The sequence below is a fragment of the Balaenoptera borealis genome (assembly GCF_965194805.1).
Source record: "Balaenoptera borealis genome assembly, chromosome: 12".
NCBI lineage: Eukaryota > Metazoa > Chordata > Mammalia > Artiodactyla > Balaenopteridae > Balaenoptera > Balaenoptera borealis.
This window is the reverse complement of record NC_138869.1, coordinates 6,738,308-6,761,865: the sequence shown is the minus strand read 5'-3', so window position 1 is coordinate 6,761,865 and position 23,558 is coordinate 6,738,308. Positions and strand designations below refer to the sequence as shown.

Below are 23,558 nucleotides of genomic sequence, written 5' to 3'. Positions count from 1 at the left end.
CCTCCCCAGCCCCTCCCTCCGCCCCGCAGGGCCGGGGGCCGAGGGTGGGAGCCCGGCCCCCTCAGTTCCCGCGCTCAGGTCCCGCCGGGGCCCAGGAAGGGGCCCGAGGCCTCGGCCCTCGCCCCGCCCCCTCTCTCCCTCCCGCGCTTATCACCTGCCGGCCGGGCGCGAGGGGAGCGCGCGCGCGTGCGCGTGCGGCCGGGCTCCGGGTCGCGGGAGGTGAAGCGCGGCGAGGATGGCGGCACGGCGTCGGGGGCTGCGGCCGCTGCTGCTCGCGCTCTCGGGGCTGCTGGCGCTGGGCCCCAGCGCGCCGGCGGCCAAGCTCAACATCCCCAAGGTGCTGCTGCCCTTCACGCGGGCCACGCGCGTGAACTTCACGCTGGAGGCCTCGGAGGGCTGCTACCGCTGGTGAGGCGCGGCCAGGCGCGGGGCCGGGGTGGGAGGCAAGCCTCGGGCGCGGGCGGCCGGGCTGGCGCGCTGCAGCTGTGCGGGCGCGGAGAGGAGGCCGCGGCCCCGTGCGGGTCCGGCGGGGCCTGCGGCGCGCGGCCTTCGGGCCGTGCCGGCGCCAGGAGGCCGGGAGCCGCGCGCCCCCAGCAGGCCCGCGCAGCAGGTGCGCCGGCGCGCGCTCCCAGGCGCCGGCTCGGCGGCCGGGCGGCCACTGGCCTGGCGGCTGGTCGCGCGTGACCCGGCGGCGTGCGCGTGGGTCGCCCCCACTGCGCATGGCGGCGTCCAGGCCTCCGCGCGCTCTGGCGGGAGGCGGCCCGCCGGGGAGGTGGTGCGGGCGGGAGCCCTGCTGTCGGCGGGACTGGCGGAGGGCGTGCGGCTGGCGCGGCGGAGGGCCCGCGAAGGCCTGCCCGGCCCGGGGCTTCCGGAGGGACCTTCTGCGGGAGGGAGAGGGTCGCACCGGCGCTGCTGGTCCAGGATGCGCGTCCACGTGGTCGCACGCCTTTCTCGTCCAGGCTCCGGGAGAGGTGGTCAGGGCCCTGCAGAGCCCTAGGCTGGGGACGCCGCTTTCCGGAGCTTGGTGACCGGGACTCATCCCTGGCGCCGGACTGGTGTGGGAATTAGGCTTGTGGAGAAGTGGGGAAGGTGTGTGTGGAGTCGAATCAGTCGTTCAGCGTCTTTGGGAGGAACGTAAACCTTTGATGAAAGGTCTTTCGGAGGAAACCCTAAGTGTTTAACAGATGATGCACCTGTTTTACAGATGAGAGATGCAAGGGAATGGTTGGTGGTTCACCCCAGGTTGCCCACAGAGCAGGGTTGCCTTGATCCCTAGCTTCCTGGGGGGACTCAGGAGTTCTGCACCTTTTGTGGGGGATGTGATCTGGGAACCCCAGGAACTAATGAAACTAGAGGTCCGCCCCACCTCAGGGTAGCTGGGTGATGTGGTCCAGCCCTTCTTCCATCCTTCAGATGAAGAAGCAGCAGCCTGAAGCGGTCTCGGGGCTCCACCCCGAGCGGGTTCATTCCTAGCAGCCTAGCAGGGTGCACGCGGTGCTGGGTGTGACCAAAGCCCTACCACACCTCCCCGCCACCTTGCTGGAGATGAAAAGGAAGGGGTGCCCCCCGCCACGTGCTACACCCTTGCTCCTCCCTTTGGTTCCCTGTTTCAAGGCTAGACAGTGTAACAGCGTGTGATCACAGTACAGAGAGTCCAGCGTGTGTTAAGTCTGTTTGCATAGTCATCCGTGCACATCCGCGAGCCTGGTGCCGGAGCTCAGACTACCTTCTAGCTTATGTGCATGACTAGTACCTATTTGTGTTCTGAAGGTCACCTCCTGAAGTAAGGACAGGCCACGTCAGACAAATGCATTTTGGGTTTAGCGCCTGCCTCCTCTGGAGGGTCGTATTTCTGGCTTGATATCACATCTTCTCTTTAACTTTTGTTCATCCCTGTCCAGGGCCCTGTCTGGTGTGGGAGATCACCTGTTAGTCCACACTTTGCGGTGACCGTGTTCCTTCTCTGGTTGAAGTTGTTCTCTTGATATGGGGGGGGCAAGAAAGAGGAAGCTGGCTATTAAAAACAGCTGGCTTCAAATGAATCCGTTTGCTACTTCCTCTGAGATTCTAGAGCTGTGTTTTTTGTTTCTGAAGTAACAACTTTTTTTTTTTTTTTCTAACTGCATTTTCTTTTCTGAGAAGAGCTGGTGGATTTTAATTTACTTGTATAGTTTCTGAGGAGGAAGGGAAAAAACATTCCTGATCACTGATGCATCAGAGGGATGCTCAGTATCTTATAACTTGTTTTGAATCTGATCCATAGCTTTTATTGCAAATGTGTAACTGCTTACCTTAAGGGTCTTGGAGGTGTTTGGTGGTTGTGATTTTCCCCTTAAGTTCACAGGAAAAGCTTCTGTCAGTCAAGCATTGGAAATGTTTTCCTTATTTTTAGTTTTCTCTTCCTAATTCAGTCAGGTATTGCTTTAGTTTTTGAAGAGTTCCCTCTGGAGTTTTTTTTGTTTTTGTTTTTTAATTATTTATTTATTTTTGTCTGTGTTTGGGTCTTCGTTTCTGTGCAAGGGCTTTCTCTAGTTGCGGCAAGCGGGGGCCGCTCTTCATCGCGGTGCGCGGGCCTCTCACTATCGTGGCCCCTCCCGTTGCGGAGCACAGGCTCCAGACGCGCAGGCTCAGTAGCTGTGGCCCACGGGCCTAGTTGTTCCGCGGCATATGGAATCTTCCCAGACCAGGGCTCGAACCCATGTCCCCTGCATTAGCAGGCAGACTCTGAATCACTGCACCACCAGGGAAGCCCCCCTCTGGGGTTTTAAGAGTGGGCCTGAAGGCAAGCTTTCTTCTATCTGCATTCATCTATACCTGGGAGGAAAATAGCCCCTTCACCCAAGGAGTTCATTGTGAAGTCTGTGGGGTGAAGAACAGAGAAAATGAAAACCTTTCTGGACCTTGGGGGAATTTTTGCTCATCCTTTGACTTTTCGGCCAAGCTCCCACTATACTGGAATCACTGCGTGCCTGAGCCCCAGGGGCTTTAAGTCTATTTCCTGTTTCTTGATTTTATAGCATCAAATAATCAGGCAATTTTAAGGTCAGGGGAACTGTAGAGAGCATCAGGTTAAAACTGTTCACATTTCAGTCGGAGCCTCAGAGAGGGCAGTGCTCTGGGGGACGCGTATAAGTAGTGACAGTCTTGAGTTTGGGACCGTGCCCCCTGTTCCACCTCTTTCAGGGGTTTGCAGCCTCTGGCGAATTGGTCAGACCTGATTGAACCCCTCCAGTCACACCGAGGGATTGCTGGTTATGTGGCAAACTCCTAATTCTTTTTTGATATTTCATGTTACTGAAAGGGCTCCAAAGCATCTTTCATTAGCTTCTTTTTAAGGCATCCTTTACATAAATGACACGAGAGAGAGAGTTGGGAAAAGGGAGAAAAAGAGAAGTATCCCATAATCCTTTTTTTTTCTTTTGTTTTTTTTTTTTTGGCCGAGTGGCATGTGGGATCTTAGTTCCCCGACCAGGGATCACACCCACGCCCACTGCATTGGAAGCATAGAATCTTGACCACTGGACCACCAGGGAAGTCTCCCATAATCCTTTGAGTGTAACACAGTCAGTCACCATTTTGTTTTCCTTTTGATCACTTATTTCCCCCCTCGCCCCCGAAGCTCAAATCTGGTATTCAGGTCACTTGGGAACTTCCTTCTCTACCAACCACCAGCAAATGTTAAAGCCCAGCTGTTTTTCTATGTTGCTTCATGATCTTAAGTTTTCAGTGTCTGAGCACCATGCTGCTGGGTAGATGTTCCATCATCTGTTGATTCTTTTCCCTGCGGTTGAAGTTGGAAGTCCAGGGTGTTCTGGATTCTCCAGGGGGCTGCCCTGTCTTGGAGGAAGTCAGTGTCTTAGGTAGGCTTCCCGGAAGTAGAGCCCAAGGCAGGGTTTGGTTTACTGAGAGGGCACTCTGCTGGGAAGCGAGGTAGGGGAGGGGAGAGAGCGAGGATGCGGTCACAGGCAAAGTCCAGCCTTGTGCTGGTCCTCGTGACCCTCTGGAGTTGAATTGCACCTCAGGTTGTCTTCCCATGAGGCCAGCCGGAGACCAGGCTTTTGCATTTTTTCACCCCCTGTAAGTCAGCCACTGGCTGCCCCGGGGGAAGGGGGTGTGTGCAGCCTCCCAGGCCTCTGGGCAAAGCACCTATTGGCCAAGGGTGTTGGACTGAATAAGGTCGCAGGTGTAAAGTGTGAGCTGCGCAGCCCGCCTGCAGCTGGGGCGGGGGCGGGTGGACCTGCCTGGTAGAGAGCATCTGGCAGGGTGTCCACAGCGCCCACTGTACTGAGCTGGGCCCGGCTGCCTCGCCCTCTCCTGAGCGCCTGGGAGCTGCCTGCTGTGTTGGCCGGGCTTGGTCCGAGCCCAGGTGCATGCTCTCACCACGGTCCACGGCCCAGGCGCCTCTCAGCCGAGGGCGGAAGTACTCTCTGGGAGGCCAGAGGGAGCCCTCTCTGCTGCCTGGGCCCCGTAGCGTGGGGCTCATCCGTGGAGCGTGCCGTGTGCCAGGCGGGTCAGGTGACCCTTGGAGAGCCAGTGGGCAGAGAGAGCCCCCATCTGTGACTGTGGGAGGCCTGAGGCGGTGCACGTCCCAGGGTCCCCCCTGCTCACCCCCAGCAGGAGGCAGCCGTGGGTCACCCTGCAGCCCTCTGCCGGGGCAGTTGGGGAGAGGGGTGTGGCCTCCGGAAACCCCTCTGCGCGCCCAAGGAGCCAGGTTGGAAACGCATCCAGCCCCGCTGCCTTCCGCTGAGAGCCTGCGGGGCAGAGGCGGGCAGGTGCTGGAGGCTGGGCAGGTGAGGCAGTAGCACCCGAGGGAGATTGGAGCGGCAGGCTCAGAAACGGACATAAATATTTTGCAGTGTGGAAGCCCTACTGAAAAAGTGGCTTTAACTTAACCAGAGGCCCATCATTTGGCCCTCCCTGACCCCGAAGCTGTCCTCTGTTCCTCTGGGTCTAGAGCGTTCGCCCTTTACAGCCTGTCTGTGGGCCCTGTATCTCCTCACACAGCAGGATCAAACCTCCCTCCTCTTTCCTCTGCGGGGGCCTTGGGACCGTAGACCTCTCAGCTGGGGCTCATATTTCTGGCGGTTTGAGGTTTGGGCAGAGATGCCAGAGCCACTGCAGTGCCCAGGACAGTGCTCACTGTGAAGGGCTGTCCCGCTGATGCCCGGGGATGAGCCCTGATCAGCAGGGGGGTGTCTCACAGGTAAGGGCTGGGGACTCACCAGCTAAGTGATGGATATCTATGACTCTTGCGATGAGCCAGGTCCTGGGGCTTGGATGGTGAACGAGCAGGTGAGGCCCTGCTTTCATGGCGTTTGTAGTTGACTGTGGGAGTTAAATAATAAACCAAGATGAAGTCAGTGGCTGTGTTTCATATGATAGTAAGTCTGGGAGAATGGCCTGCTGCGATGACCGCAGGGGTGGAGTGCCTTTCTGGACAGGAGATGGAAAGGGGGTTGTAGGGTCAGGAGTTGGGCAGGGTGGCCTGGGCCTGACTCTCCCTTCTGCACCAGACCCACGGGCTGTTGCAGCCCTGGTTCCCCCAGGGCTGGTCAGGTCCCCCCACCCAGACCCACAGAAGGAGGTGACAGCAAGTGTGTTTACTCAGTGGCCCTGCTTCCGCGGGTGGTTTTCTTCCTGCTTCCCTTGTGGGTGCCACCCCCGCAACCCAAGCCTGCTCTGCCCCTTGAGCTGGCTTCCACCCTGCAGGCCCTGCCTCTGTCATGGGGGGCGGGGAAGGGTGGACCTGCAGGTGGGTGGAGGGAGGGCCGTGTCTTCCTCTGCCCCCACTCACCCCTTCTTTGCAACTGTCACTTGACAACCGTCACTTCTCCTTTTTCCACTGTGGCTTTCTGGCCTGACCCTCCCTGTCCTCGGGTTCCCCTGTCCCATTAGACACCCTCAAGATAAAAATTCATTTCTGGTGCCAACATGTTGTTTCCAATTTTTCTTTTTAAAAAAAATTCGGTAAAATGTATATATCATAACATTAAGCATTTTTAGGTGTCCAGTTCAGTGGCATCAAGGCACTCACACTGTTATATAACCATAACCACCATCATCTCCAGAACTTTTTCAGCTTCCCAAACTGAAACTTTGTCCCCATTAAACGCTAACCCCTCCCCCTCCCCCGGCCCCTACATCCACCTTCTGCTTTTCCTAATACCCTGTAATATCTGCCTGTTTCTTTTTTGGGGGTGACAGTGTCCCCCACCCCTCCCCCTAATGCAGTAACATTGTTTCGATTCTTTTTTGTTTTTATGGTTACCTCAGATGGATGGCGAGTGGTGTAGGCTTTCTATTTACACTAGTGATATAAAGTTTCCTTTTAAAGTATTGTTTCAGGACTTCCCTGGCGGTTCAGTGGTTAAGACGGGGCACTTTCACTGCAGGGGACGCGGGTTCAATCCCTGGTCGGGGAACCAAGATCCCACATGCCGCGGGGCACGGCCAATAAATAAATAAATAAATAAAGTACTTTTTCAATAAGGAAGAATCAATTTAAAAGAAAAATGTAATGGACTTCCCTGGTGGTCCAGTGGTGAAGACTTCACCTTCCAATGCAGGGGGTGCGGGTTTGATCCCTGGTCGGGGAGCTAGGATCCCACATGCCTCGCAGCCAAAAAACCCAAACATAAAACAGAAGCAGTATTGTAACAAATTCAATAAAGACTTTAAAAAGGTCCACATAAAAAAAAAATCTTAAAAAAAATTAAAAAACAAATAAAAGAAAAAAGTAAGAAAAAGATACGAGGGTTACTTGGATGTAACCAGATGGGGGGCCGGGAAGGGCGGAAGGTGCAGGTGTCCAGGCAGCTGCCCCGGTGGGTGGCCAGAGACCCAAGTCCAGAGGCAGGGACTTGGAATGTTGCAGGTGGGGATGGCAGAGGGAACCAAATAGCAGAACCAGTTTTTCTGCTAACTCCTTTGCATACTTTGCATGTTATTCCCCACTCAGTGCTAAAAACAAAACAAGACACCTGTCTGGCAAGAATGATCAGCCACTGCACAAATGGGGAACCGAGACCAGGAGCCTCAGAGCCGCTTACCGGCAGAACCACATTCAAAACCAGGTCACAGACTCAGCTCAGTCCTGGGATGCACAGGAAGTGTGCCAGACCTCATCAATGGCTGTTTTACCCAGATTCAGTAGGATTTTAGGGAAGTTGATGACACATTAGGAAGCAGCATTAAGGATGCCTGTGGGGTAGGGGGTGATTGAGGAGGAGATGGAGCCATTTCTCACTGAGGTCCGGCAGCCTGGGCCCTCCCACGGGCAGCCCCAGGTAGGTGGAGGCCATTAGCTCTGATGTGAACAACCTGGGTGCATTCACCACAAGGGGTGGAGGTGGTGTCTGGACCAGGGGTCTAGAGCCAGGCCCGACTGAGGTGTTTTCCAGGAATGTAACCCTGGGCAAGTTACTTCACATCCATGCAGGGGTTTCCTTGTGTATCAAATGGGGGGTTTCAATAGGAGTGTTGGGAGGCAAATAAAACATTTGTGATATGTTTTATTCCGAGCCTGACACATAGTAAGCACATAATAAATGACAATTTTTTTTTTTCTTTTTTAAAAAATACAGTACCAGTAGTTTGAATGAAATAAGGCAACAAGTCTTGAAGAATTCAGTCAGGGGATTTCATTTGTCTCAACTCTCCTGACTTTCCTGCATGTGACAGGAAACTCAAACCAAAATAGTTTAAATAAAGCAGGGATGTTGTTTTGGCAGAGTTTGTTTCAGGCTGCACACAGGGCTCAGTGATGCCAGCAGGGCTTGGTCTCGGGCCTCAGCCGGGTGCCCCCTGGGGTAGCAAGAGGACGGGTCCAGCCCTGCAGCCCTTGTCAAGCCTTGCACGCTGGGTCTGAACACCTCCATCCAGGGGGATGCACAGCCGATCGGCCAGGCCCCGGCCACCTGCCTCCCAGGGTCCAAGGAGCATGGGTGCCCTGGAGCCTCATGGTCTGAGGGTGGAGGAGAGCAGCACCCCCAGAAAAGCTGGGTGCTGTTACTGAGGAGGGGGAATGGAGTCTGGGCAGCCAAAACCCAACACGGGTCCCCTGCAGGAATGACACCCATGTGTGCACGTTTGCCTCGCTTCCTGTTTGCCCAGCTGTGTGTGTGTGTGTGTGTGTGTGTGTGTGTGTGTGTGTGTGCGCGGGGCGGGGCAGTATATATACCCTGGGTTTGCTCACCTGGGGCCCTCGTCAGGAGCTGCTGTGATCTGGGAGGGGGTCTCGCTGGGATGTGGGTGAGCAATTCGAGAGGAGAGGAAGCAACGTGCCCACCAGCACTGAACCGCAGGCTCCCCACCTCCTGTGCAGGACTTGGGGAAGGGTTCCCAGGCATAGGGCCCTTGGTGCCTCTCGGTCCACTTAAGACGTTTGGTAAAATTAAGTTTATAATTACAGACCTTCTCATAAAGAAAACTCCAAGCCCAGGTGGCCTCACTTGTAAATTCTATGAAACGTTTAAGGAGGAAATAGTACAAATCCTTCATAAACTCTTCCAGGAAAGGCAGGAAGAACAGTCATTTCCTAGCTCCTTTTTATGAGGCCAACATTACACTGATTGCAAACCAGGCTCAAACGTTATAAGAAAAAGAAATTCACAGACGCAGAGTACAAAATTCCTTAACAAAACAGCAGCACATCAAATCCAGAAAAATATAAAAAGGGTATTTGTATTATGACCAACTGGGGTGGATCTCAGGAATGCAAGGTTGGTTTAACACGAACCAATCAATGTAATTGCTTGATCAACAATAAACAATTCTTCTATCAACAAAATGAAGAAGAAAAGCCATATAATGGTCTCAATAGGTGCAGAGCATTCAACAGTCATGCATGATAGAAATTTGCAGCAAGTTCGGAGTAGAAGAGAATCCATGACCTGATAAGGGGCATCTACAAAAACTTGCACCAGAGTCTTATGCTGGGTGCAGTGAGGGCAAGAAATGAGCACGCCACGGGCGCTGTCCTCACACTCAGTCTCCGAGGGGGTCAGACAGGGAGAAGGATCACGCCAGCCATGGTATCGGGGCCTTTGCACTCGCTGGTGCTTTTGCCCAAATGCCCTTCTCCCAGATATTCAGGGATCCCGTGTCTGCCCCCTCCTCCTCAATGTCCCCTCTGAGGGAGTCTCCCTTCACCATCCAGTTGGAAACTACAGCCTTTCCCTCCCCTGCCTTCTATTTGTCCATAGCACTGTTGTCTGAGATCCCACCTTCACTCACTCATTTTGTCTGTTCTTGTTCTCCTCCCACTAATACGTAAACTCCGTGAAGGTGGGGATTAATGTGTACTTTGTACTTTGTTGTGTCCCCAGCACCTAGAACGGTACCTGGAGTGTTGCACGTCACCCAGTAAATATGGATTCAATGAATGAATGAATGAATGGGTGCATTAGGGACCCCAAGGAGGACCAGCTGTGGGAGCTGAGTGGAGGTTGAGGAGGATCAGGGATGGGTCCGTGGAAGAGTTACCATTTCCCATGAGCCCTCAAGGCCGGGCCGCACAAGAGCTGGTGGGAGGGACACGAGAAGTGGAGGGATGGGGGGGAAGCTGGCGGAGGGAGAACTTCGGAGCAGAGGTTAGACTTGAAGTCAGAAGCTTCAAGCTCTTGCCGGTGGTGAACCCTACTTCGGGCCTAAATCTTTGCTTGTGGCTCTGAGGATGTCTGCGGTTGGGGGTAGGGCCCCACCAGCAGGGATCAGGGTCAGGCTTCATTCAGGGAAGGGGATGGACAGGTCACACATGAATGATCACAATCTAGAAGGGCCCACGTTTTCTTCCTTTCTTTAAAAAGCAAAGTTCTTATGGTCAGAAGCTCGCCGAACACCTCAGGGCCAGAAGCCCTTCATTTAGGCACCTCCTCCTGGTGCCTGAGTTTGAGAGCTTACTATGTGTGACACCCTGCAGTAAGAGCTTTACATCTGTCATCCTATCTAATCCGCCCCAACCCTTTGCAGCAGGTACCACTTTTATTGCCATTGTACAGCTGAGGAAACAGAGGCACAGAGAACTGAGGTGGAGCTGTTCGCTCAATGTCACACAGCTGGCGAGTGGCAGCACCCTGCTGCCCTAGGCCTTCACCTTCTCAGCAGAGAGTGGGGCCATGTCACCATCACTGCCTGTGCCAGGGGCCCGGGGAGGCCCCTGAAGCTCCTCCAGTGGGCCTTCGGGCGAGTCCATGAGTGGGGAGGGTGGGCAGGCGTGCTGACCACCAGCTGAGATGCACAGAATGACCAGGTGTGCAAGCTGGAGCAGCTCTCATCCTTTCTGAGCAGCGGCCGTTTGTTTAAACCGGAGACAGAGGAAGGCCCTTTCGGCAGAAAAGCCATTGAGCCCGGACCTGCTTCTTTGGCAGAACGTGATGCTGTGTCCAAGTGACCTGGCCGTCGGAGCTGGTTTCTGGGTGGGCCTCTCAACTGTCAGCTCTGTGCAGACCCCGCCTTCTCTGAGCCCTGCTCCCTGGACCCGTCCTGCCGCCTGGGCCATGAGCCCAGAGCCCGCGAGGGTTAGGCTGAGGGAGCTGATGCGGCCCACGTGCCTTCTCCCCCCCTTCCCTCCGTTCCTCATGTGGGTCCTCCCCAACCAGTGTGGGCACAGACTGGTTCTGAGAGCTCCAGCTATCAGTGTGAGAGGCTGCTCTGTCCTCGTTTTATAGAAACACTGGAGAATGGCAGCTGATGGACAGACCCCGCCCCTCACAGCTGTCCTGGGAATGCTGTGTTTCCTTCCCGAGCTGCAGCCGCTTCATGCCACTGTCAGAGTGCTGCCTTTTTAGTGTACCACGTATACGAAAACTTACTATTTCCTTCAAAATGACTCCTTTTTTGAACATTGGACATCCTCTTCAGTATTAACATTTAGGAGCTCATAAGTTTGATACATTTGTTTTTCCTGAAACAGTTAAAAATGAATGTGTAGTAATTAAATGACATAAAGAGTCAATTTAAAAATAGTTCATCGGTGCCTCACTGCTCTCTGGTGTTGTGTGCTCCGTACCCTGGGGAAAGCACTCGTGTAGTGGGAGGATTGTCTGATCTGGAGTCACACAGACCTGGCTGTGACCACTGGCCCTGCCACGTACAGCTTTGTGGCTTTGGGGAATTACTCAACCTCTCTGAGCCTCGGTTTGGTTTTCCCATATAGGCCTACTGGAGGATTAAGTAATCTGATGGACAGAAGTATTTAGCTCTGGGCTTAACACATGGTAGATAGTTTCTTTCGTTATCTTCTTTGCCCACCCTGTATTGGTCAGGGTTCTCCAGAGAAACAATATGTGTGCATGTGTGTGTGTGTATACACACCTCTGAAGGCTATCAGGCAGGAGGAACTCCCTCTCATTTGCAGATGGGTCAGTCTTTTTGTTCTATTCAGGCCTCAACTGATTGGGTGAGGCCTGCTGACACTGGGGAGGGCAATCTCCTTTACCCAGTCTACTGGTTTAAATGTTAATCTCATCCCAAAACACCCGAAGACACACCCAGAATAATGTCTGACCCAGTAGGTGGGCACCTCATGGCCTGGCCAGGTTGACACGTAAAATTAACCACCACGCTCCCCCAGCACACTTCTATATTTTAATAACAGTCTCTGGGTGTCTCTGCGTTTGCCAGATGGGACCTTCTCCTGCCTGTCATCCCTTATGTCCGGCACTCTCTGCCTGGCTCGAGGTGCAGGGTGATTAAGCATCGCTTCTGTGAAGAATGACCCATCCTCCCTCCGTGGCGAAGGTGGTCCTTCTCTTGCCAGATCCTGGAGGCAGAACATTCTAGAATTGCACATGTGGCAGCTCTTCCCTTCCCAGCCCAGGGGAGAGACAGCGTCCGTCTCTGGGGCTGCTCAGGTTTTCTGAGAGCTCTGAGATGCAGAGACAGTACTTCTGAGGGGCCAAGAGGTGATTCGAATGGAAGAAAACTTTCCAAATTTCCAAATTTTCCAAATTCCCGAATTTCCAAATGGCAGAAAACTTTCCAAATTCCAAATTTGGGCTTGGAACACCTGTGTCTGACCCTGACCCTCGGAGTGGCCCTAAACCAGTCCCCTCGTCCTTTTGAGTCTCAGTTTACTCACCTGTAAAACGAGGGCAGAGCAATCCTTCTCTAAGTTACATCCAATGTGAGAGGGGAAATACTTCTTTTTAGAAGTTAGAATGATACAGAAAAGAACAGAGAATAACAATGAATACCCATATTTCTACCATCAGAATTAGCTGTTGTTAACAGTTGGCGTAGTTGCCTCCAGTCTGGCTTTTTTTGGTAAGAAATACAACGTTACAGGTAAAGCTTCTGCCCCCTGTGCTGCCCGCTCTCCGTTTTCACCCCCCCCCCGGCCCCCCACAGTCCCCATTGTGAGTTTGAGTACCATGTGTCCCTTTCCCTATATAATCCCTGGCAAGCGCCTTCAAATGTGCTTTTTCACCCCATATGCCACTGGCCAGCACCATCCCAGCAGCGACACCCGACACCAGGCCCAGGGGCAGGTCACTGCTGGGTCTCTGTCTTGTGTCTCTTAAAGGCACAGCCAAAGCACACGGGCCTCCGAATGCTCCAGAAGGAGTCAGATAACTGAAACTAACCCTCTGCTGGGCACGGAAACACCACCCTAGACTGTCTTAAACCCTTTGTAGGTCGTCGGGATGGACCCTCCAGCTTCAGATGCGGGGTCCTGGAGCGGGGTGAGGGGCAGAGTGGGGGGCGCTTTGCAGCCCCCCAGCTACCCCGTGAGGATGGACGCCAGCTCCCTTGCCCTGAGCTTAGCCGAGGTGGGTGGGCGTGGGCCTGCAGGCCGGTGCCACAGCAGAGCTGCACCCCCTGCGTGGGAGCCCCCCGTCTGCTGGCTGGACCTTGTTGCAGGTCTGAGGGTGGGGTGGGCAGCTGCTTTGGCTGCTCTGTCTCATCTCCAGGCTGCAGTATCTGCCCTTGTACCTGCCCTAAGTGTGAAGAGGAGGGACTTAAGACCTGCTGGGAGCACTCAGTCCATGGCAAGGATTAGACGTCATCCCTGGGGCCGCCTGACCGCCTGGCTCTGCACTTGAAGGCCCGACCCGGGGCCACTCACCGCACCTGACTGAGCACCTGAAGGGCAGCCGGGGTCACGTGTCGGAAAGATGATGTTTGGGCTGTGTTGGGTTAAATAATACGTGTCATTAGAATTAACTTCGACCAGGGATCGAACCTGTGCCCCCTGCAGTGAAAGCGTGGAGTCCTAACCGCTGGACCGCCAGGGAAGTCCCTCATATGGCTTTTTATATAGACTTAAAAAAAAGGATGAGTCAGCCGAGCACAGGGCAGGGAAAGGACTCTGATGATACTATAATGGTGATCACACGTCCTTATACATTTGTCCCAACCCGTGGAATGTGCAACCCCAAGAGTGAGCCCGCGTGTGAACCGTGGACCCTGGGTGATGATGATGATTCAGTGTGGGTTCATCAGCTGTGACAGAAGCGCCATCGGGGGGGATGTGGACGGCGGGGCGGCTGCGTGTGTGGAGGTAGAGGATGTGTGGGAACTCTGCACACTTTCCACTGAATTTTGCCGTGAACCTGAAACTGATCTAAAAAAATAAAGCGTATGAAATTGATTTCACCTGTTGCTTTTTAATAAGGCAATGAGGAAATTTTAAGTGTGATTTGCTGTGTGTTTCTATTGGATGGGGCGGCTTGTCAGAGCCCTGCAGCCCTGAAGGCATCACGTGAGGGGTGGGGGGTGCTCCCGACCTGTGGGCATTTTGGGGCCGCCCGTGGAGGGCCTGGGCACTGGAGGAGGACTTCAGGCCTCTCCAACTTGAACGAGGGCAGTCTGCTCTTATCTGCATTGATTTCTTTATTGGGACTGTGTCTGAGATTAATTCACTGCCCTGAGGGAGTGAGAAAAGAGCTTGTCATCCCTGTTCTGTTCTTGAGGAGCCTGGGGTTCCGTGAGGGCAGATTTACAGCCCAGACGGGAGCCCAGATCCCCAGGGAACCCAGGGGCCACTGAATAAGACACGCCACACTGTTTCTCAAAGGTAGAAGCAGGAACGAACGATGAATGGTCTTATTTTTAAAAAAGACTTTATTTTTTAGAGCAGTTTTAGATTTGTTAAAAAATTGAGCCGAAATGACAGCGATTTGCTGTATAGCACACCCTCAGCGTCCCCCACCATCAACATCCCCTACCAGATGGTGCATTAGTTACAGTTGATGAACTTACGTGGACACATTAGTATCACCCAAAGCCCATATTTCATGTAACGGTTCATGGCTGGCATTGATTCTACGAGTGTAGACAAATGTGTAATGACTTGTATCATCATTGGAGTATCACACAGAATGGTTTCACTGCCTTAAAAATCCTCTGTGCTTGGATTATTCACCCTTCACACACCCTGTCATTTAAAAAAATTTTTTTTTAATTTGGAATAATTTTAGATTTATAGGAAAGTTGCAAAGATAATACAGAGAGTTCCTGTGTACCCTTCACCCAGCTTCCCCTAAAGTCAGCATCCTTCAAAACCATGAATATTGAGAAAGGGAAAAACATTAACACTGACTGGTACATGACTTAACTAAACTCAAGACTACTTGGATTTCATCAGTTTATCCACTGAGGTTCCTTTTCTGTTCCTGGGTCCAAGCCAGGATCCTCTATCACGTTTGTCTCCTCAGTCTGCTCTGATCTGTGTGCATTTTCTGTTTTGTTCTTGTTTCCATGTCAGTTTTGTTTGTCTGTGTGCACGTGTGTGCATGAGTGGGGAGGTCTGATGCCCTTCAAAATCATCTTGGAGCAACAAAGCTGCTGCCATTGAGTGGTGTGGTGCCAGGGTGAGCCCGGGGACCTGTTTGCACCTCCTTGCCTAGGCGTGTGTTCCTGTCCCCTTTGTGGTCTCCCTTGGTCTCTGAAATGCTCTTTTCTCAGAGAAAGTCTCTCAGTGCAGGGACCACAAGTGCATTTCCCTGGTGGCTTAGATTTCTTTCCTCAACTGTGGGTGAGTTTATTCTCAGAGTAGAGGTGTTGGTGCACTCGGCATGCGCCCGTGGTGTCTGTGCCATCCAAGCATCCTTAGTGAGTTTGGAGAGGCTGCTGTGCCTGTCTGGCCCCGGGGATACTTGCGTCGACTTGGAGATGTCTGTCTGGGTGTGTTTCACACCATTGCTTTTTAACACCAGGCTGATTTCACAAGTTTCCTTCTGAATAACCGAGAACATTGATGCTCCGGGGAGTTAAAGCAAAGGGAGGGGATGGCAGCCGTGACTCGGGAGTGCCCGCTCTGTGCTGGGCACCGCGCTGAATGCAGCCCTAGGAACCTCGGATGCCCTTCCCTGGGGCCTCCCTGCCCAGAGCTCACTGAAGGCAGCCCTGACTCTCTGCTCTGAAAAGTGGGAATCGCCCTCAGAATAAATCTAAGCTCCTTACTGCGGCCTCCAGTGTCTCCCCAGTCTCAGCACCCTATCTCCTTGACCTCAGCACCCCATCTCCTTGACCTCAGCATCCCACCTCCTTGACCTCAGTGCCCCCATCTCCTTGACCTCAGCACCCCATCTCCTTGACCTCACACCCCATCTCCATGACCTCACACTCCATCTCCTTGACCTCAGCACCCCATCTCCTTGACCTCAGCACCCCATCTCCTTGACCTCATACCCCATCTCCATGACCTCACACTCTATCTCCTTGACCTCAGCACCCCATCTCCTTGACCTCAGCACCCCATCTCCTTGACCTCAGCACCCCATCTCCTTGACCTCAGCACCCCCATCTCCTTGACCTCAGCATCCCATCTCCTTGACCTCAGCACCCCATCTCCTTGACCTCACACCCCATCTCCTTGACCTCGGCACCCCATCTCCTTGACCTCACATCCCATCTCCTTGACCTCGGCACCCCATCTCCTTGACCTCGGCATCCCATCTCCTTGACCTCGGCATCCCATCTCCTTGACCTCACACCCCATCTCCTTGACCTCAGCACCCCATCTCCTTGACCTCAGCATCCCATCTCCTTGACCTCACACCCCATCTCCTTGACCTCAGCGCCCCCATATCCCAGGGCCCCGATGGCACCGGCCTCTGTTCTTGGAGCTCGCTGGCTGCTCCCACCCCAGGGCCCTCCCTGAAGCTCCAGACCTCCGCGTGGTGTTGAGTAGGGGCCTCCTTCGGAGACCCTCCCCAGCTCCATCTACAGTGACGCTAGTGGTCCGCGCTCACGCAACAATGCAGTGTCCGCTCTGCTCCTCCCGACTTGTCCCATTTCACTCCCCCGGGAACTGCTGTTATCCCCGGTCTCAGATGAGAAACCGTGCTCTGACCCTGGGTGCCTCTCCGTCATGCTTTCCCTGCAGCTGTTTATTCCAAGGCCCAAGTGTCCGTGGGAAGTCATCTCACGGATTTTACAGCTCCGTCTCTGTGTGTGTTTACCTGCCCTTCCGCCCACCTTCCCTGTAACCTCAGCCCCGTGCGCTGGGCCGTGTGCCTGTTGCCAAGGTTCCCATCGGTGAGCTCTGGGTTTGTAGGGCCTGTTGGGGATGGAGGTGACCATCTGGGAGGCTGCCGTGTGCCAGGTCCGGCCTAGAGGTCAGCAGGTACCTGACCTCTCCTCCTCCCCAGGGACCATAGGCACTCTGTCCACCAATAGTTATTTCCAGTTCCGTGGAATGGTCCCGGCAGGTGACTGTTGAACATGGAGGTGTTTTCCAGTGTCCCGAGCAGTGACTCTCTGCCTGTGTGATATGTTCAGGGCCGGGGTGGGGGTGAGGTGGGAGGGGAGGTCCACGCCCTCAGGATGTCCTGCTCCTACTAGAGGGGCCTCGGCCGCCTGTCTCCTCTGGGTTTGAAGCTGGTGGAGCCTGGCCCCTCCGTCCTGCGAGTCTGGGACAGATGGGGGCTGCGGCTCTGGCTCCTGGTCCCAGCCCCGCCTCTCCTCCGGTGGCTCCGGAGGGTGAATTCTCTTCTTCTCGCCGCAGGTCATCGACCCGGCCGGAGGTGGCCAGCATCGAGCCGCTGGGCCTGGGCGAGCAGCAGTGCTCCCGGAAGGCCGTGGTGCAGGCCCGCCTGTCCCAGCCCTCTCGCCTGACCAGCATCGTCTTCGCGGAGGACGTCAGTAAGGCCTCCCAGGGCCCCGCGCGGCCCCTGGTGGGGATGGGGGCTGAGGGGCTGCAAACGCCCCGCTGAGACCTTGGGCCACAGGGACGGAAGAGCCCACGGCCACGCTTTCCCTTCTCTTGTTGGGTCTGAGGACGCCCATGGAGCTGGGGGGACGCTGAGCAAGCAACATGAACCCTGGCCCCCCCCTGCCAGCACCTTGTCCTGCTTTCCCTCCCGTGGAGGCCGGCTTTCATTTCTAAGTTATTATTTGTTACCAAAATAACTCTTAATGGGCGTTGATTCAAAATGAAGAAAAGTTGTGCAATGTTTCACTTCCCCATGTTTCATTTGCCATATTATGGTCGTAAGATGCTTAGAAAACAATGAATTTTCTGTCACGCTTTTCCCCCACCTAACATGGTATGAAAAGTTTCCCATTTTATTATAGAATTATTTTTAATGGCCGAATAATATTCTTAACCAGAGGTTGTGCTATAAGCATTCCCTTATATGAGGCATTCAGATTGTTTTCACATGTTTGTTTCAGTGTTATATAGGAAAATAAATAGTTTTATTCAGGGAACAATTTTGGGTTCTTTCAGGTTATTTCCTGCCAAGGATAGATTCCCAGCTTTACTGGGTCACAGCCTATGAATATTTTTAAGGTTTTTGATAACTGGGGCTGAATGGCTTTCTCACAAAGTTAAGGGTGTACAAGTAGTTATATGGTGCCTGGAGAATGGTCAGAATGAGTTTGTGTCACAGGCTGTTATTTTTTACATTAGAGGATTCTCCAGGTCATGCCATTTATGTGTCTTATTGATGGAGCAGGTAAAAAATCCATGTAGACGTGCACACTTTTTTTATACTATAGTGTAGTTGATAGTCGTGCAAAAACTGCAGTGTAAACACAGACACACACAAACGCACAGATTCCGGGTGTAATTGCTAATCTCAGGGTAGGGACAGGCATTCAGAACAGCATCGTTCTTTGGGGTGCTAACTCATCATACCAGAACCCTTGTCGTTTAGCTCAGTGGTTACACTCTGAACAAAACTCGGAATTCTAGGAAGAGTGTTTTGCACACAGCTTTAAACGCTGGCGCTCGCGGTGGAAAAGTACAAGATGGGCAATGAAAGTGTCTGGAAGGCCCTTACTTTCCTGGACGTCCGTGCTGACTCTCGGGCCTCGTGGAGCTCCTGAGGGTCGACTCGGTTCTTCCAGCCCCATTTTTGGGGGGGGGGGATTGTTGGTTTCCCTTGTCTTTGCCAAAGAATAAGACCACCCAACCTATGAGGCGCTGGAGGTGGGGTGGCGGCCCTCCGGCTGACCCTGTGTTCCCGCCCCTGCAGCCACCGGCCAGGTCCTGCGCTGCGACGCCATTGTGGACCTCATCCACGGCATTCAGATCGTCTCCACCACCCGCGAGCTCTACCTGGAGGACTCCCCGCTGGAGCTTAAGATCCAGGCCCTGGACTCGGAAGGTGAGGCCACCGGCCTGGCGGGCTCTGTTTCTTCCTCTCCTCGTGTGCGGCCCGCTCTCCCCCAAGTGGGGCTGCTCCGGCCAGGGGGGCAACGTGGAAGAGGTCAAGACGACCTCTAAGTGGATGCTGGGCCCGCGGTGGCAGCGAGGCCACGGCCACTTCTCCACAGGGCCTGGAGGCCAGCTCCGTGCCTGTGCACAGCTGGGAGGGGCTGACGGGGTCACTGCTGTGAACAACAGAGGCTCTGAGGTCTGGGGCTGGCTTCCTGATCCAGACTGCAGCCTATGCATGCGCGCTTGTGTGTGGGTGTGGGTGTGGAAGAGAGTGCGTCTATGCCGCTGGCCCCACGTACCTTCCTTCACTTCGTAGCAGAACGTTGGCTTGTTCTGGGCTGGGATTCTTTGTAGAAGGTCTGTTCTGCTGGTTGGCAGACTGTCTTGGCTGTGGCCTGACCTCTCGGTCAGGGAACGAAGGGAAAATTTGTAGGTTAAGGTTCTTGTTGAAGAAAGTAGGTCAGGCAAAAGGCATCTTCCAGACGAAGGATCTTCTAAAACTTCAAGTCCAAGCCAGGACTCACCTTGTCTTTGAAATCTCCCCTGCCCACTCTAGCCCCCCTGCCCCGGCTTCTTAATAACATTGTTATAGATCAGGGTTTCTCAGTCTAGGCAGGATTGACGTTTGGGGTGGGTAAGTCTTTGTGGTGGGGACTGTCCAGTACATTTTAGGGTGTTTGCCAGCATCCCTGGCCTCTGTGCACCGGACGCCAGTAGCACCCACTGAGTTGTGACAACCAAGAATCTCTCCAGCCATCGCCAAATTGTCCCTCGGGGACAGAATCAGTGTTTCGAAGCATCTGTCCGAGCCTTCCTTCCGCTCTGTATGCATTCATCGGATAAGCTGCCCAGATTCTCTGAACTCCCCTCTGATCTGTGAAACTGCCATAACGATTCTTACCTGGTCACGAGGACCTGGTGAGTGAGTGTGAAGGGTCAGCCCCGCCTGGTGTGTGGTGGGCACTCAGTGCGCTGGGCGGCCACGGAGTGTCTTCTGCCTTCTGGGTCTGCCAGGTCCTGGGGTACTGCTGTGGTGGGGCGGGCACACTGGGCCTCTGCCCCTAGCATCTCAGGCCGGGGGGTCCACGTGTAGATCAGGCCCCACATGCATCTCGGCAGGTGCGGTTTGTAATCACGTTGGGTGCAAAGTGTGAAGGGACCACTGGGTGGGGGAGCAACTCCAGGGGGCTTGGAGATCAGGGGTCAGAACAGTTTCTTAGAAGGCGGGATGTTTGACTGAGCCTTGAGGGTTGTGGGGTCTGCCAGGCGGGGACCCTGTTTCATCCTTGAGACTGAAATTGGAGAGGCCAAGGGATGCAGGATGTAAAGGGGCCTTGTGTCAGGTGTGGTCTTGAGGCAGAGGGCACCGAGGAGGGGTTTGTGCAGCGGGCTGATGGGAGCTCGCCTGCCCGACGCGGTGACGGGGGTCATATGCTGCTTACTGGAGCCAGGCGTCTCTGGGCGCCTCACCTGTCCTGACTCGTTTCACTTCCAGGAGCGGAGACTGAGAGAGAACACACGTGCACACACAGACACACACAGACCAGGCACACACACATGCTAGTCCTTCGTACGCAGCAGAGCCAGAATCTGAGCTCCGGCCTGGTTGGGTCCCGAGTCCACTCTCAGCCAGGAGTCAGCACGTGTTCTCTGTGATGGGCTGGCTAGGAATTGTTTTAGGCTTTGCCGGCCAGACGGTCTCTGCAGCAGCTACTCAGTTGTGTCAGCGTGGCTCTAAAACAGTCACAGACAGTGTGGAATGAATGGGCGTAGCTGTTCTAATAAAACTTTATTCACAAAAACTGGTGGGTGCTAGATCTGGCCCAAGGGCCGTAGTGTGCCAAGCCCTGCTCTTAACCTCTCTGGTCTATTTCCTGTCTTGTCACTTAAAAAAGAAAGTTTTGTTTATTTAAAAAAATTGTTATTTTATATTGGAGTATAGTTGATTTACAATGCTGTGTTAGTTTCAGGTGTACAGCAAAGTGGTTCAGTTATACATATATCTATTCTTTTTCAAATTCTTGCCCCATATAGGTTATTAGAGAGTACTGAGCAGAATTCTCTGTGCTGTACAGTAGGTCCTTGTTGATTATCTACTTTATATATAGTAGTGTGTACATGTCAATCCCAAACTCCCAATCTATCCCCTCCCCATGACCCAAGTTTTGTTTATTTTTATCGAGATTTATATACCATGAAATTTACCCATCTAAAGTGTACAGTTCAGTGGTTTATTTTAAAAGTATATTCACAAAGTTGTGCAACCGTCACCACTGTCTAATTTTAGAACATTTTCATCACTACAGAATGAAACCCCACACCCATTAGCAGTCACTTCTTGCGCTTTCCTCTTTCCGGCCCCTGGTAGCCACTCATCTACTCTCTGTGCATATAGATTTGCCTATTCTGGACATTTCATATGAATGAATCATACAGTATGTGGTCTTTGGTGTCTGCCGTCTTTCACTGAGCATGTTGTCAGGGTTCACCCATGTTGTAGCCTGTGGCGGTGCTTCGTTCCTTTTCGTGGCTGAGTGATGTTCCAGTGTATGGATGGACCACGTTTGTTTATCCATCCATCAGGTGATGGACAGTTGGGTTGCTGCCGCCTTCGGGCTGTTGTGAGTAGTGCTGCTGTGAACATGGGTTCGAGTCTTTGTGTGGACATAGGCTTTCATTTCCCCTGGGTCTACACCCAGGAGTGGAATTGCTGAGTCAAAGGGCAACTCTATATGTACCTTTCTGAGGAACAGCCGGAGCGTGTTTCCACAGTGGCTGTGCCGTTTCACATCCTGACCAGCGATGCGATGCATGAGTGTTCCGGTTTCTCCAAATCCTCACCAACACTTGTTATTCTCCATCTTTTTTTTTTTTTTTTTTTTTTATAGTTTATTCGTTTTTAAGTCACTTTGGTTTTTCCCCTTGGGCAGCTGGTGGACGTGTCAGGCATGGAAGGTGGCTGCCCGGCCTTCCTGTGTGGGACAGGTGCCCCGTGGCCCTAGGGGATCACGTTTCACACTCCTCCCACTCCTAAGGTTTTGGTGGTGCACATGGCCACTTCCGGGGGGAACCCCGGCTCACCCAGGCCTGCATACACTGGCCTTTCAGGAAGAGCCCAGATCAAGGCCCACCTTTGTGGCGCCAGGTGGTTCACTCCCTGCCTCCCTGCTCACTATGAGGGTGTCCCCACCCAGAAGCACTTGGACTAGTTCCTTAGAAATCCCCTCTTCCTTTGTCCTGAGCCTGTATCCTCCCTACTGGTCAGTCTTCTTTGTAAAGATGAACTTGACCTTCATAACCTTGGAGGGCCCCACAGTCTCAGAAGGGATGTACCTTATCTAGGTTAGTGCCTGTTTGGTTTTTACCCTGCTTGTGGCTCAGCAAACATTGTTAGGTGCCCAGCCCTAAGTGCAGTCTTTTACCCCACGAGGGTGGATGGTAATTATACATTAGCCCATTGTATAGACAAGGAAGCTGAGGCCTAGAGAGCTTCAGTGACTCACCCAGGGTCATGCAGCCCGTGGGCGGCAGAGCAGGGGCTGGGACTCTTGTCCACTAGGCCACGCTGCCTGTCTCCAACTGCTGCATTTTTCCTGGGCACCGTGGTCTGCACCAGGGGCTGGAGTCTACTTTATTGGCCTCAGGCCATCTGCAGGGTTCCTGCCTCGAGTTAATGTTTTAAGAGTTCTCTCCCAGCCCGCATGTACCTGGTGCCCGGGCAGTGCTGGGCGGCTCCGGTCCCCCAAATGCCCCGCCTCACCTCCCACTCAGAGCACCTTCCACTCCCACTTCCGGATCCCTGCTTTCCGACGCGCAGCCCCTCTGGGCATCCCCTCTGATATTTTCTCCTCCAGGGCTCTCCCAAGGTGGAGTTTGTCCCTCCTTGAAATCTCTCAGTGATTCGCAGGCCCAGCCTTGGGGCACGGGGCACTTTTTACTCTTTGTCAGGCTCCGCACTTGGGCAGAATTGGGATCACTTCATTCTTTGTTTGACACTGGACTTTGGGCCCAGTGGGCATCCAGCAAATGTCTGTTAAGTTGAATTGCTTAATGTTTTCCGGCTGCCCTCCTGGGACCAGGACAGGGTGTACAGCCTCCGGAGATTGGGCCCTGGGATTTCCTTGTTAATATGAGCACTTGGCACACAGTAGGTCTAATAGCTGCTTTTAAAAAAATTTTTTATTTTATATTGGAGTAGAGTTGATTAACAATGTTGTGTTAGTTTCAGGGGTACATAATAGCTGCTTTTCAAACAGACAAGGCAAAACTCTAGGCAGAAGCTTCTTGAACTGCCCCTACCTCCAAGCCTGCAAATTCCTGCTGAATGTGTGGGTCTTGGAGCCTCTTTTGCTGGAAGGTGCCCTTGCTCACTGTCTGCTCTGGGAGTTGTAGTCAGGTCACATGCCATCTCCTGTGGTTTTATTTTGTCCCCCAGACGTCAGGGCCAGCTTCACACAGGGCCTCGTGCTCTAAAGGTCCCCAGGCTTGGTTTCATGCTCCACTGTTGCCGTCTTGAAATTTTAATAAATTTATTTTTGTACTCGTGTTTTGTGATTGGGGTCTGATGGGACTTGGAGCCTCAGTGATTTGAGATCCTGCTTCCCTGCCACCTCCCTGCCTCCTGGGCTGGGTTCCTGGCCGCCTGTGCCCTGTCCCCTGGTGTCCTGGGTCCTGCCTGTCCTCTCCCTCCCCATCCTTGTCCTGTGACTACGGCCACCTTCCATCCCCAGTGGGGGCCTGGGATAGGCGCGTGTCCCCAGGGTATGTCGGGGTGGAGCGTGGCAGAGGCCATCCCTGTCCCAGGGCACGTCCATTCTAGAGGCTGCATTTTGGCCGGAGTGAGCCTCTCACCCACCCTCATCTGGTTTCCTAGCATATCCATGCACAGGCTACAGGGGCTTAGTGTGGGCATCAGCAGGGCGGGAAGGAGAGATGCCTGACTCAGTTT

The 23,558-nt window shown here is 53.7% G+C and overlaps 1 protein-coding gene across 2 annotated transcripts in view; it reads left to right on the top strand.

Annotated features, from left to right (window-relative positions):
- Positions 1-175: 175 nt before the first annotated feature.
- NUP210 (nucleoporin 210) overlaps positions 176-23,558 on the top strand; it is a 106,473-nt gene continuing 83,090 nt past the window's right edge. For both annotated transcript variants that reach the window (XM_082345179.1, XM_082345178.1), the window contains exons 1-3: positions 176-408; positions 16,952-17,088; positions 18,426-18,557. In XM_082345179.1, the coding sequence (XP_082201305.1) occupies positions 236-408; positions 16,952-17,088; positions 18,426-18,557 (442 nt within the window). In that variant the 5' untranslated portion in view covers positions 176-235. The remainder of the gene's footprint in view (positions 409-16,951; positions 17,089-18,425; positions 18,558-23,558) is intronic.